Raw genomic sequence first — 12,787 nt, 5'->3', positions numbered from 1 at the left:
GGAAAGAATTGTGATTCAATAGCCAATAATACCAGTGCTGTAACTTTTGGGAAGGGAAACATCTGAATATTCAGAACTTGTTTCAAGAATGCCGTCGTCATCATCACTTCCCACATTCTCAGATCACTATGAAACCTGAGATTTGATTTGCGGGTTGGTTGTGATTGGTTTCGGTTGGCTTTTTGTTTCTCTTTGTTTGCTTTGTGCCTGCATTTGGGTATAGATCACATTTGGTTTATTATTGTTTGAATACTGGATTAAATTTCAAACTTTGTGAAATTTCTCAGGAAAGACTTTGGAATTTTATCTTGCGAATTTTGCACGTAAGTAATCCTAGTACTTTATAGAAGAGGGTGAGAAGATTCAGAATCATATTTTGGGAGGGGATAAAAAGAGAAACTTTCATAGAATTGATGTGTAATACTGCACATCAGTATTGGTAAATAGTAGGATCAAACAGCAAATCCTCTACTTGAAGTATAATAATGGGTGAAAATTATGTTTCAAAAACCATCTAACTGTCTTGACAAGTAAAGAAGCTCTGCAGTGAGTTAAATCTTTCAGTTCTGAAACTAATCTCTCCCAAGACACCAGCAAGGCTGTGCAGGACTTGTGGCCTCTGTCCATACCTGCAAATTACAAACTACTGGGGAATGTTTATAGAACCTTAATTACTTTATACAGTAAGGTTGTTAAATGTTTCTTGGCACAATTCTGGGCAGCAGAGACCAGCCTTCTCCTAGGTAGTTCTGAGGTTGGCACAACCAAAGGGCCGTTTCCACATGACAGGCAGCAGTCAGTGATCTCTTTTGGCAGTGAAAGGAACGCGGGCAATTGAAAGTGAATTTGGTCTTGCTGTTCAACTTCAGTGACATGGAACAGCTGAGGACGGGTTTAAAGTGTTTATCTCTAGGTTTCTTAAATGACAAAATACCTACCTGGAAAACTGGTTTTGATATTAAACTGTAGTTATGTGAACAAATGAATGGTACCTTGATGCACATAGCAAAGAGTGGATGAGCACTTATTTTAATGCATGGTGTTTTTCCACATTTTCTATCAAAATTAACTTGTCTTAATTTAGAGATGATGACAGATAATAAATTGTAATTATCTGCTACAATCTGTAAGTCTCCCCACTGTCACTTAAGGAAAGATGTTGCACAGCAGCTTGGTGAGAGGATGTTTCTGTATTTGAAAACAAGAGTGGGTTCTACTGGCTGCAGGTGTGGGGTGCACCTCCCTTTCACTTGAGCTGCAAAGTTTGAAACCATTCTATGCTGATAAAACCTAGTGGGAAATGTGAACATCTGTGGTTAGTTGGACTTAATAAGAACATTATGACTTCTAGCATCCTTCCAAAGCATCCATCCTCATCAGTATGATTGCATACAACAGGGTTTTGCAGGATGTGGTTGTGTGCATGGAAATCGAGCATCTCCTAGCCTCTTATTAAATACTGCAAGACAGTGTTCTGGTAAACCTGTTGCTTCTTGCCGAATCATCATGTCCACAACGTTGTTTGAAATCTGTGACCACAGCAAACTTCCAGTAGTCTACTGGTTCTGACAGGTAACTCAAAATTGAATCTTTTTCTCTGGAAAGGCTAAGTAACCATAGGTCTAGAGGTCTGAATGCAAAGCAAATTGCCATGGATTAACTGCGTTTTTAGAGATCTAAGTATCGTGTTATTACGACTACAGAATGATTCTGATGCCTCTTGAAATTCAGTGAACAAGCCTCGTATTATTTAAGAAGTGAAAAGGGGAAGGAGAGCACATGAGATAATGAAATTGTAAAATAAATATATTTAATATGTGAACTATATAATTATTAGAATATAATAAAATATGCTAAACAAGGGAAGGATGAATGCAGTAGGGAAATAGGGGATCTTGGCCAAAGAGATAAGACTTGGGAAAGAAGTTGCAGTGCAGAATGACACAAAAGCTGTGCCAGGGGAGATTCACACTGCACGTTAAGAAAAATTTCATTACTGTGAAGGAGGTCAAGTACTGGAATGGACTGTCTAAAGAGGTGGCTGACGCCCCATGCCTGTCAGCAGTCAAGAAGCAGTTGGACAGTGCCCCCAAGCAATATGCTTTCACTTTTGTTTGGCCCTGCAGTGGTTGCACAGTTGGACTAGATGATCTTTGTATGTCCCTTAGAACTGACTTATTGTGTTCTGTGTTTTTATCAGTGGTAGAACAAGATGAGGAAGGTTTAGTGTGGTGAAGTGATGCACACAGTAGGAGATATTTTATATTGCTGCAATATGCTTAGTAACAGCTCTCTCAAAATTGCTGATGGAATTCGCTTAGGTATGACACTGTTACTCTGTTCCAGTATTGCCAGTTGTTTTCAATCTGAGTAGCGACTGTAGGATTACCTAAGTGGCAAAAAATTGATTTCTAGCATTATTTATTTTATTGAATACCATCTAGATTTGAGGATGATTTAAGTTATTGACAAGAAAAATAGTTATTGAGAAGATTGTTGATGCAGAAAACATTTCTGGTGGTTCCCCTCCTACATATTCCTTTTAAAATGATGCAGAAACATCTTTTGTTCTTGGACAGATTGTTGGAGGTTTATACCAACTGTGTCTCAACATGAAGAGTTTTTGCCCAATGTTCCTTTACCTGTTTTAAGTGAGTTATGCTGATATAGCAATCCTATTCGAGAGGGCTCAAATCTATTTGTTTCCTATCCCATTTTATTATTTCAGATGTTACGGTGCAGTATCTTGACTGTGGCCAAGAGATGCTCATGAGGATCCCATCTTCCCCCTTTGAGAAAGCTAAGGCTACCTTCCTAGAATTACAGTGCTGTACATGGAAACCACTGATCCTTTTCTTAATACAACTGGAGCGTTCAGTGAACCATAGTAACATAAATCATGCAGAAATTATGTAGTTTTTACTCCAACAACCTTTTTAAAAATAAATTAAAAAAAAAAAAATTAAAAAGCAAGCAGACACTGTTCTGTTTAAGAATCTTGAGAGAGGTTTGAAAACTCTTTAGAGAAGCTCCTTTTAAGTTCCGAGTTGTGAAAGTCTTAAGAAGAGGAGGTAAGTTAGCAAAACTTTATAAGATTGAGGACTGTTAGCAGTCAGTTCCATTTGAAGAAATGTCTTTGCTGCTTTTATTGGAAGGGATTGAAAAGAAGCATCTCACTTTTGCTGTTTTTCTAAGTCAGCTCTGGCGTTTGACAAGAAGAGCCCAGAAGGCTGAGAAACTGCTTGCTTCAGTAAGGAGAGAGGAAAAAAAAAAGAAGGCAAATTCCCCAAAGTATTTGTGCTGTAAGGCGTGAATTCAGACTGAAGTCATTCCTAGCGCATGTGGGAATCCTTGTGTTGATAGAAAGCTGCATAGCTATTTCACCTGAATGCAGCTTTAGGAAAATATAGCATTTCTTGTATCATTAGCAGTTGGAACTGGGTAAGTTCTACCAGGTGAAGCAAAGCTGAAAAGTGCTAAAACGTCTCATCCAAAACACTGTGCAGGGATGGCTAAGCATTGTGACTGGTAACGAAGAACTGGAGTGTGCCCTCGTAAACGTGCTTGACTTTAAAAGGACTCCACAGAGGCTTCTTTTTTTCCCCTCACAATTTTCATTGTCTCAAATTGCTTGCAGTTTCAATTTATCATCTGAATTAAAAGGCAATAGAAAATACTGCTGTTTTGCTCTGTATCATTTGACAGGCATGCAGTATTATCCCAGTAGGAGTTTAAGATGATAAAACAACTGAGAAAGAAAGCAGATTGAAATGGTTATATCATCATTAAACTTAGAGCACCCTTGGCTGTCACAGTGTTATTTGTGCTTTGCTGCAAGACTCAAATAAACAATTTTGAAAGTAAATGAATAAAAATTGCACTCTAAGTTAGAGAGGTGTTCATGACCTCAGATGTTATGGATTTAAAAGCTTTCACTAGTTGTCTTAAAATGAGGTGTGTGTGCGTGCAGTACAGACTTAATATTTTTAAAGCCTTCCTTTCCCTTCTGCGTAACTTCAGAGCTCTTAAAATATGTTCTGTGATGAAGGGACCACCTAAGGCTGTTGGCTGTACCTTCACAACACGGGAGTCGGATGTAACACTGTTATGTTTGTGTTGTGTCAGTCAGAAGCCAGAGGAATCTAGCTGGCATGGCATCAAATGGTGCATCCTTTTCAAGTTTTGGTTGGCCAGGGGAAGCGGTGCTGTCACTCTACAGGCAGCCCAGTGGAGGTTCCCTCTTGGTTTCTCTTCATAGAATCACTGAATTGCAGGGTTTGGAAGGGTCCTGTTGAGATCACCATGCCTGCTAAAGCAGGTTCCCTCCAGAAGTTTGCACGGGTAGGTGTCCAGGCAGGTCTTGAATATCTCCAGAGAAGGAGAGTCCACAACCTATCATGGCAAGCCTGTTCCAGTGCTCCATTGCAGTCTCTCCCATACCAGTGAAGTGCTTCCTTCCATTAGTACAGAACTTCCAGTGTTCCAGTTTCTGAAACAAGACTCATTGCCCCTTGTTCTGCTGGCGCTCATCACCAGAAAGAGTATACCCTCATTAACTTGGCTCCTGCACTTGAGGTATTTCAGTCACCGTGGAGAACACTTCAAGGTTTGTTAGATGTTGCTGCAGTGCATTGAGAAGTATTAGCAGTGCTTGGCAAACCATCTATTTGTGTTGAAATATTCTTAAACTAAAAACGTTTCGGTATTCCTCTCAGCCTTGTTCTTAGGTAGGTAATAATGGAGTTGAATCCCCTTGCTCAATTTTGAGAATGTCTTGTCAAATCATGCATAGAATGATGTGACTAATTTGTAGGACAGAAGTCCCTGTGCATCAGCTGTTCTCAGTGGTTTTCCTGGGGGTAAGGACTTATTGTGTTGAAAGACACTGATCATTCTTTTCAGCATATCTACTTGGAAAAAAAAAAAAGGAACAAATGGCTTTTGTCTGTACTTCCATTATAACTGCATAAATCTCACTGATGCTAATGGGAGATTTAGAAGCATAGATGAAAGACTGTCTCACTATCAATGAGATACGGAGTAAAACAGAGCAGGACACTGCAAAAGCAGGAGGGTTGCATCCCCATAGGGGCACCCTGCAAGCATCTAGCTCAACCTGCTTAGAATTAACTTTCAGCAGGCAAAACTAATACTCTCCCGAAGGAAGTACTTAACCAGTGGCAAATTGAGTGGATTGTAAACTTGCTGAACACTGAGCTGTGCTGCTGCCCAGATAGAGAAAAGGGAGTTGAGGCTCTGCATCAGCTCTGCCGTAAGCACGAAGTTTGTGACAGAAGGCATCCAAAAGAATAGTCCAAAAAGTACTGAGGATATGAAACTGAGGAGGAATTGATGAGGCTATGCACTGAGCTAAAGCTTAAACCAGGAGGTTCACCTCAAGGAGTTGCAAGAGGGAGGAGGAAGAGTGTAAAAGGCTCAGGAGGATAACTTGGAGAATTACTGTAGAGATTAAGAAAGAAAAAAGGAAAAATAGCAAAAAGCATGTTTTCAGAAGTACGTAGAAATACATGATGAAGCAGAAAATTAGTGAGGAGAAACTGAGCTGTAATGGCTGGTCACAAATGGTAACATTATCATTGTGAGCAGAAGGGGAATGAAGTTCTGAGGGGTGAACCCTAGGAAAAAAGCGTTAACTAGAGTGGTCTGATACCAAACACATTTATTTCAATGTAAGCCACAGTACTGAGGAAGTCAGCAAAACATAGCTTTGTTCCTCTAAAATACTGTGTGAATTCTATCCAAGTTCCATTGATGAAACGCTTGAAAACATAGAAGTTAAAAGCACCAGACATACTGACACCAGTAATTGCCTAAATACTATTCAAACATTAGGAGGTTTAATTTTATTTTTTTTTTCACTACTTAAAATAGTATGGGTTGTCTTATTTAGTGGTGTAATATACGGATTGAAAATTCAAAGCTGAGAAATAAATGAATAGCTTATACTCAAAGGCTTCTCTGAAAGCGAAAATATGGAAGGAATGGTTTCGGTAGAACATTTCCCCAGGATCCCACCTCCAGGTGCAGTTCTTGCACCTCTTTTGCTATCTTAGCTCTACATACTCGACGTGGCTTTTAAACACACATGTCAGAAAGGCTGCTACTGTTTTACTTCTCGTTTTCATGAAGTTCTGTGATACTACCTTTACTGGCCCGTACTCTCTCGATGACCTGCTAGTGTTATGTTTCTTGACAAACAGCATACTTGGGACTTGTGCTTCTGATAAAGGACTGTGTTACAATCTGATGTACTCTGAAGTCCACACAGGAGAGAAAAAAAAAAAAAAGCCAAAAATAGAGAGTTATCATTTCATGCTGGAATATTCATAGTAAATAGAAAAATAGAAATCTCTGATTCTTATTGCCCAAAGGAAGTCCATGAGCAGAAATCCTGAGCACAGTCAAATAAAGATGAGTTCAGAAGGACTGAAGAAGTGAAATGTTGAAATGTGTATAATTCTACTTGTATAGAATCTAGCTAGGCTACAGTAGAAAAGACTGGGAGTGACTTGAAAGTATCCTTGCTGCTCTGATAGGAAAGCAGCTGCGCAACCTCCAGCAATTGATTGGAGCTTCACTGTAAGCACTTTAGTTTCTCACTGATCCCACTGAACAAGATACTAGGTAAATTTCTGAGAGTAATGCAGGTGTGAGCCTTTAAATCAAAATTGAATGCTGCTGACTTCAAAGCTGAGGCACCAGCACTGATGAATTCCTTAATAAGTTGATTTATTATCAACTGAAATTATTTTTGAACAGTTGTAATCCTTTCAAAAAGGAGCATGTGGCCTTGCTATTTTTGCCTGTGTATTTCTTAGTCACTAGTAAAGCAGGACTGAAAAACCTGCGAAAACCATGGAGACATTATTTTGTCAATGCCATGTTGTGACATTTGTGATCTTTTTTCTTTGCTTCCTTAACTGTTTTTTTTTATTATTATTATTTCGTTATTTCATTTCTGTTCAGTGTGTGTGTTTGTTGTAATGGTAGTATAGTTGGTCTCGTAAGTTATGTAATGTTAACTTGTGAACACTCCCCTAAGGCACTTAGGAGACCTACAGAGATGCTAGCCATGTAGTCATCATGCTTCCCTTGTCAGCTGCAGAAGGTACTAAGTTTATGCAAGTGCTTGGCATAAATGAGTTTCATCAGAATGGCTATGCAGTTTAGCTTTGTTGTCAAAATGCCTACCTGTCGGCTTTCTTCGCTGTTTAAATGCTGTTCTATTTGTTCCTAACTTCCCCTATTTAACAGCAGACAAACCCAGGGAGCACTGAATGACTCGGATGATCCCGAAACAGGCTGTCTAACTGATAACAAGCCAACTTCTCGACACTTCTATCCTGTCGCCTTGCTGCTTGTCAGCTCACACTTGCTGGTTGTGTGGCTTATTTTAAGTCTTGCTTTGCTATTAGCCAAATATCAATAAACTGCACTCGTGTTCCTTTCTTTTCTACAAACAACGACAAACTACTTTAGAAAAAATAAATCATGCTGTAATATTTCTACAATTTCAGACCTTAAGGAACCATCTTCAAGATACAAATGTCTGAAATGTACAGTGTTTTCATTAATTTTTCTGAACTCTAAGAAGCATACTATGCATTGAGTGAATTGATTTGCTCTTTCTGTTCATGGTAAAGCTTTCCCACTGTAATTAGCTCAAAGAAAGCCCACTTAAAATGCTGTCACTGTGTATACTAAAGGTGTGGAATCCTGAATGCTTGAACCCCTTTTTCCAGAGTAACTCGTCTGACAAAATTAAAAATGGATTTGCACAATACAGACTGCCCCCAGACAAATTTTACAGGGCGGTGGTTTGTAAGACTTGCTTTCATTGTATTACTGCTTTATTTTCATTGTTATTATTAGCTGATCGGATCTTATTTGTTCAAGAAATGATTCTTTCTTTGCTACAACTAACTTTTTTCTGTCGAGTAACTAAGTGGAATATAGTAAGTTCTGTTTTGTATTTAGATTAACATGATTGTTATTGTTGCTTTAGTTGCATTTGCTTTGAAGACTCTTTTATATTCTTTTCTATCAAGTCTGGTTTATGTCTTGATGCACCACTTTGGCACTTGTGACTTTTGTACTGTATGTGAACAAACATCCTTCCTTTATAAAGCAGAGAGTTGGATTGGGCTGTTTGAAAAGCCATTCTCTCTTTTTTTCATTGCAAAGCTGAACGTAGGGGAAATGATGCAGAGGTGAAACTTTCCATCAGAAATCTGTAGGGCCAGACTTAATAAAATGCCTTATTCCTAGAATACGCATTTTTATGGCGACTTGTAATCTCACATATATACTAATCAATCTGAAAAAAAAAAAGTATAACATTTAAAAGGGAAATATATTTCTGGAATTAGAATGAAATGTATCATTATTTAATTTTTTATTTTTTATTTTTTTTAACTAAACTTTAAACCTCAAGGGCAAATATATTAGGGGGAAAAAATCTTATCACCTGTTTCTGAGGGCAATAACTGTACTGGGCCTGGCCTTAGATTTAATTTTGTAAGATGTATCATCACTTGTGGAAAACAAAAAATGTAGAGTTGAATCTTTGTTATTTTTACTTCAACTGCTGCTGAAACTCTGCAATGAACAAATAAAGCATATTTATTTATTTTGTGTTTCATGAAGTTGTACTTTTTCCCCCCTTTCACTAGAGAAGGATGCCGCATAGAGAATGTACTGAAGAATGTCAAATGCAGAAAGTATGCATTCAACATGATACAGCTGATGGCTTTCCCAAAGTACTACAGACCTCCAGAAGGGACATATGGAAAAACTGACACCTAAGTTAAACAAAAATGTAATCAGGAACATATACCATGCTAATTAGTGAATATAAAAATTGCTGTTTATGACTTAATGTTTTGGAATGTGTAACCAGTTGAGGTGTTATTTTGTGAGGTTTAACATTTTAAAAGTGACAACAGTTAGTCATCATGAAATAAAATATTGGTGATTTGGATATGCTCAAAACCAAATACATTCAACTTAACTTGGTGAACTTGAAGCTTAGCATGACTCATCAACCATTTGGAATTAGGTCTTGGGAAGGCTTGATCGAAGATTAAAAAGGGAAATGTCATTTGCAATAGGAACTGATGTTATCAGTCTGGAGGGGAGCATTCAGACTCTGAACCGCAGCCTGGAGATTTGAATGAAAGGATCTCTTCCTTCCTGAAATGGTGTTTTCTGGTACGGGCAAAGCACTGAGGTCATGATCTGTAATAATTAAATCCTGCGTGGAATTTTTCATGAAAAATGCAACTCTTAATACTTAGGCTAAATAGAGTTTTGGTCATTATGTTTGTCTTTTTTATATAATCATGGTAACTTCACAATATATTTTTAGTAATTACCGCCTGTAATTTCAGTAATTGCGTTCTGGTTTGCTGCAGTTCCTTTGGATGTATCTTTCTTGGCTTTCTGTATCTAAGCCAAATACCACTTATTTCACTTAATCTTGCACATGAATCACACTGAAATCAGAGGGATTAATTCTTCAAGTAAAGTAACTTATCTAATCTGTCATGTTCCTGTTCACAGCAAACCCTTAAAACTAAATTTTCCTTAGTGATAGGTAAAATGACTTGTATATGCAGGCATTAATGTATTGTTAGGCTATGAAAATGTGGCAGCTGGTTTATATGAAATTTGTAATGCTTATTTCTTGGATATTTCCCGCAGTTCTAGGACAAAGAGCAGCGATGAGCTTTTTTGAAGTGAATGGTGGTGTTTCTGCCAGCTTACGTTAGTCTTGAAATGTGTCCTGCGAAGAACATTTGTGTTTTCTGATTTTCTCTATTCATTGCCTCCTTCTGCCCTCCCCCAGAGAGAAACACAGTTAACAAAAAACAAGTGTCCATTGTTTACTAACCTTTGTGTGATGCATTTATTAGAGTTCTACCCAAATTAAACTGCATAGGGAATTTGAGAATCTGTAGGAAATTGAAGTTGCTATGGATAAAGTGTTAAATGTTTGCTTGCTTCTATAGAAGTCCAAGAAATCTTGATGCATAGTGAATTACAATTTGTTTTCTTTTCATCTGTTAAGACCTGTTACTGGGTATAATTCTGTAACTCTACTAGTAAAAATTTCATGCTTAAGCAGCTTATTGTGCGAGCTCTATTTGGTAGGTGACGTAGAAATTATCTGTTGTGAATACAATTAAACCCCTCTTGTACATTAGCAAGGTGAGGCTTTGGAACCTGTAGAAGTATGTCAGGAAGGGATCTTCTTTCCAATGCACTGACTTCAGTGAAGCCAAGAATTTACCTGCACAACATTTTCCTAATTGGAACATTTTTTCAGAGTGAAGTAGTTTGTTCAGAAAGGACTTTTGTGCAGTTGTTTTTCATTCATATAAAGTCTCCATTAGAATACTGTTTCACAAATGACTTCTTTGCTCTTCTAGAATGTATTGCATCAACAGTAGATACCAGAAGAGCTAGCAGTGCATCGTAGACAGGTGATAATACAGTGCTATGCCTTTTCCTGTCATGTACCAGTGGGCACTGTTCAGTGGATGTGCAGATAAAGTTGTGTGCATTTAAATATTACACAGCTGGTCTGCACAAAATTTTATTTGCAGGTTTGTGGAGCATAAATCTTCCTAGGAAAGTACTGTTCTGTTCTGTTGTTCTGACTGCTACTCTACACCTCACTTCGTTTCTGCTTGTTTATTGCTAACTTACAGAAACAATAGCTATGCAGCTGAGAAATAGTGGTAATTTCTTTAGGTGATAGGAAATAACCCTAGCGATACACAGTAGAAATGCTGGCCTTCCTAAACTGGTTCTGAAACTGCCTGTAAAATTGTAGGCAATGACAGTATTCACTTTTGGGTACTTTTGTTTCTTAGTTCTTTATCTCAGCCCTGTGGGAGTTCTGTCTAATTCAAAATATAAAAAACTATAGATTTCTTTTTTATTAAGAAAATAGTCTTTCAAGGTCTTACCTCAGCATTTAATCTTGCTGGGGTTCCAAATTATTTTGACTGTAATGTTACCTTTACACTTAAAATGTTTTCATCATTGAAGCTGCGCTTTTGGGGGAAAAAAAAGCCCAACGACCTAACACATTGCAGTTCTTTTTATTGTGACAGGTACACCCGACAAACTTGATTGGGCTTGGGCTATTACAGAAGAGCAGGTTGGGTTTTGTTTTGAATAAGGCTGAGCTTTTTCACACCAGTGTTTTCATTGGAACTTAGTCTTTTTGTAGGTCATTAAGACTATTTTAAAACCCGTCACAATTCCAAGTGTCCTGGAAGAGCTTTATTGCTTCTGTGCCGAAGTAGGCTCAACTATTTCTTTGTTTTGTCATTGCCTGCCATGGGTCTGCAGCATTTTATTCAGTCAGAGCCAGTCTCATCAAAACAGGGTTGTCAATTAATCACGGATTCACAACTTGTATTTTTCTGGTTTGTCTTTCATAAAGAAACAGAGATCTTTTTGCTCCAGGCTGACAGTTTAATTGCAGTATATTCGCTCTGTACAGAAGACATTTTAAGTCTTTTGAATGCCCAGCAGAGGAGTTGAATCATCTCCTGAGGTCCATCTTGCGTGAATCTTTGTATATTACTGAATTACACAGGAGTAGAATTCAGCAAATAAATTTTCATTAGGAAGCTACACCGTTTGCACAGAGTTCAGGGAAACATGCTCATTTAGCAGCATATATATGAGAAGTGTTCCATGTCTGCTTGACTTAAAGTTAAAACACTTTTTTTCTCTTGGATGATTATAATACTGTTAGAATTAATACAGAACACGTACAGACTTGACATTATTATGCAGGCAGGTCTTTTTGCTTCTGAAGTCTTCTTTTGGGGAGTTTTTAATATGTTTTTGTTACAGTTTATAATTTGGCTATTATGGAGCAATTAGGAAACAAATTTTTAATTGTTACCTGATTTTGCTGATATGTACTTGTGCATTTTAGTGGAATACTGGAAAATATATGTGTTAAGAGGAACAAAATATACGAGAGGACAGCTGAATGAGGCTAACTATTACCTGGGAAAGAGCCTTAATGATGCTAAAAACTGACAAATGTTAGTTTTTGTACTGTTCAAATTTTGACATTTTTCTCAAAGTAGAATAGGGAAATTAATACTTTGTGTGAAACAATCAATCTGGATTAAAATTCACTGATTGTAAGTGAACTAATGTGCTATGGTTTTTTAAATAATAGCTAAGAATTTAAGTACAAAGTGGAATTATATTAATTTGAAGCCCACTGCATATTATGCCTATTTTGACTTCCATAAAGTAAGCTCATTCCTATTTTTATCACAAGTTCCAAGAAATGCTATGGCCAGTTTATGAAGAGCAGCAAATGCGTTTGACAGCAACAGGTATAATATATAAATTGCATTAAAAAGTGTGCAGCAAAATTACTTGCGTGAATTAATGTTTGTAAGCAATTAACAGACTTAAAACGTATATTGTGTGAGTTGGCTGTGTTATAAACTCAAAACAATATCTTCATATTTTTGCTTTGTTACTGTGAAAAGGAAACGTTTTGTACAGGCAATGCTGTGAGACATGGATTTGCTTCTTACCTTTCACTCATTTGCAGGTGAAAAGGATACATTTGCATTCAAAATGCTTTAACAAAATTTACAGCTTTTTAAAACACAGCCTTAGCTTGTAAACTGGATGTTAAAAAGCAAAAACTCACAGAGCTGCGTTTAAAAACAAGCAAACCAAAAGCAGACTTCAGTCTCTAGAACGTTGAGGTTTTTCC

The 12,787-nt window shown here is 37.4% G+C and overlaps 1 protein-coding gene across 2 annotated transcripts in view; it reads left to right on the top strand.

Moving 5' to 3' along the window:
- The window catches only part of INPP4B (inositol polyphosphate-4-phosphatase type II B), a gene marked incomplete at both ends in the record, with an annotated part of 164,772 nt that extends 155,946 nt beyond the window's left edge, over nt 1-8,826 (top strand). Inside the window, one exon of one of the 2 annotated variants that reach the window (XM_079535102.1) lies at nt 8,694-8,826. In XM_079535102.1, the coding sequence (XP_079391228.1) occupies nt 8,694-8,826 (133 nt within the window). Of the gene's footprint in view, nt 1-7,275; nt 7,451-8,693 lie in introns of those variants that run through there. The other variant, XM_079535101.1, reaches the window with a different exon arrangement.
- Between the last annotated feature and the right edge of the window lie 3,961 nt (nt 8,827-12,787).

Source organism: Tetrao urogallus (genome assembly GCF_951394365.1).
Source record: "Tetrao urogallus genome assembly, chromosome: 4".
Lineage (NCBI taxonomy): Eukaryota > Metazoa > Chordata > Aves > Galliformes > Phasianidae > Tetrao > Tetrao urogallus.
This window is presented reverse-complemented; position numbering and strand designations above follow the sequence as displayed.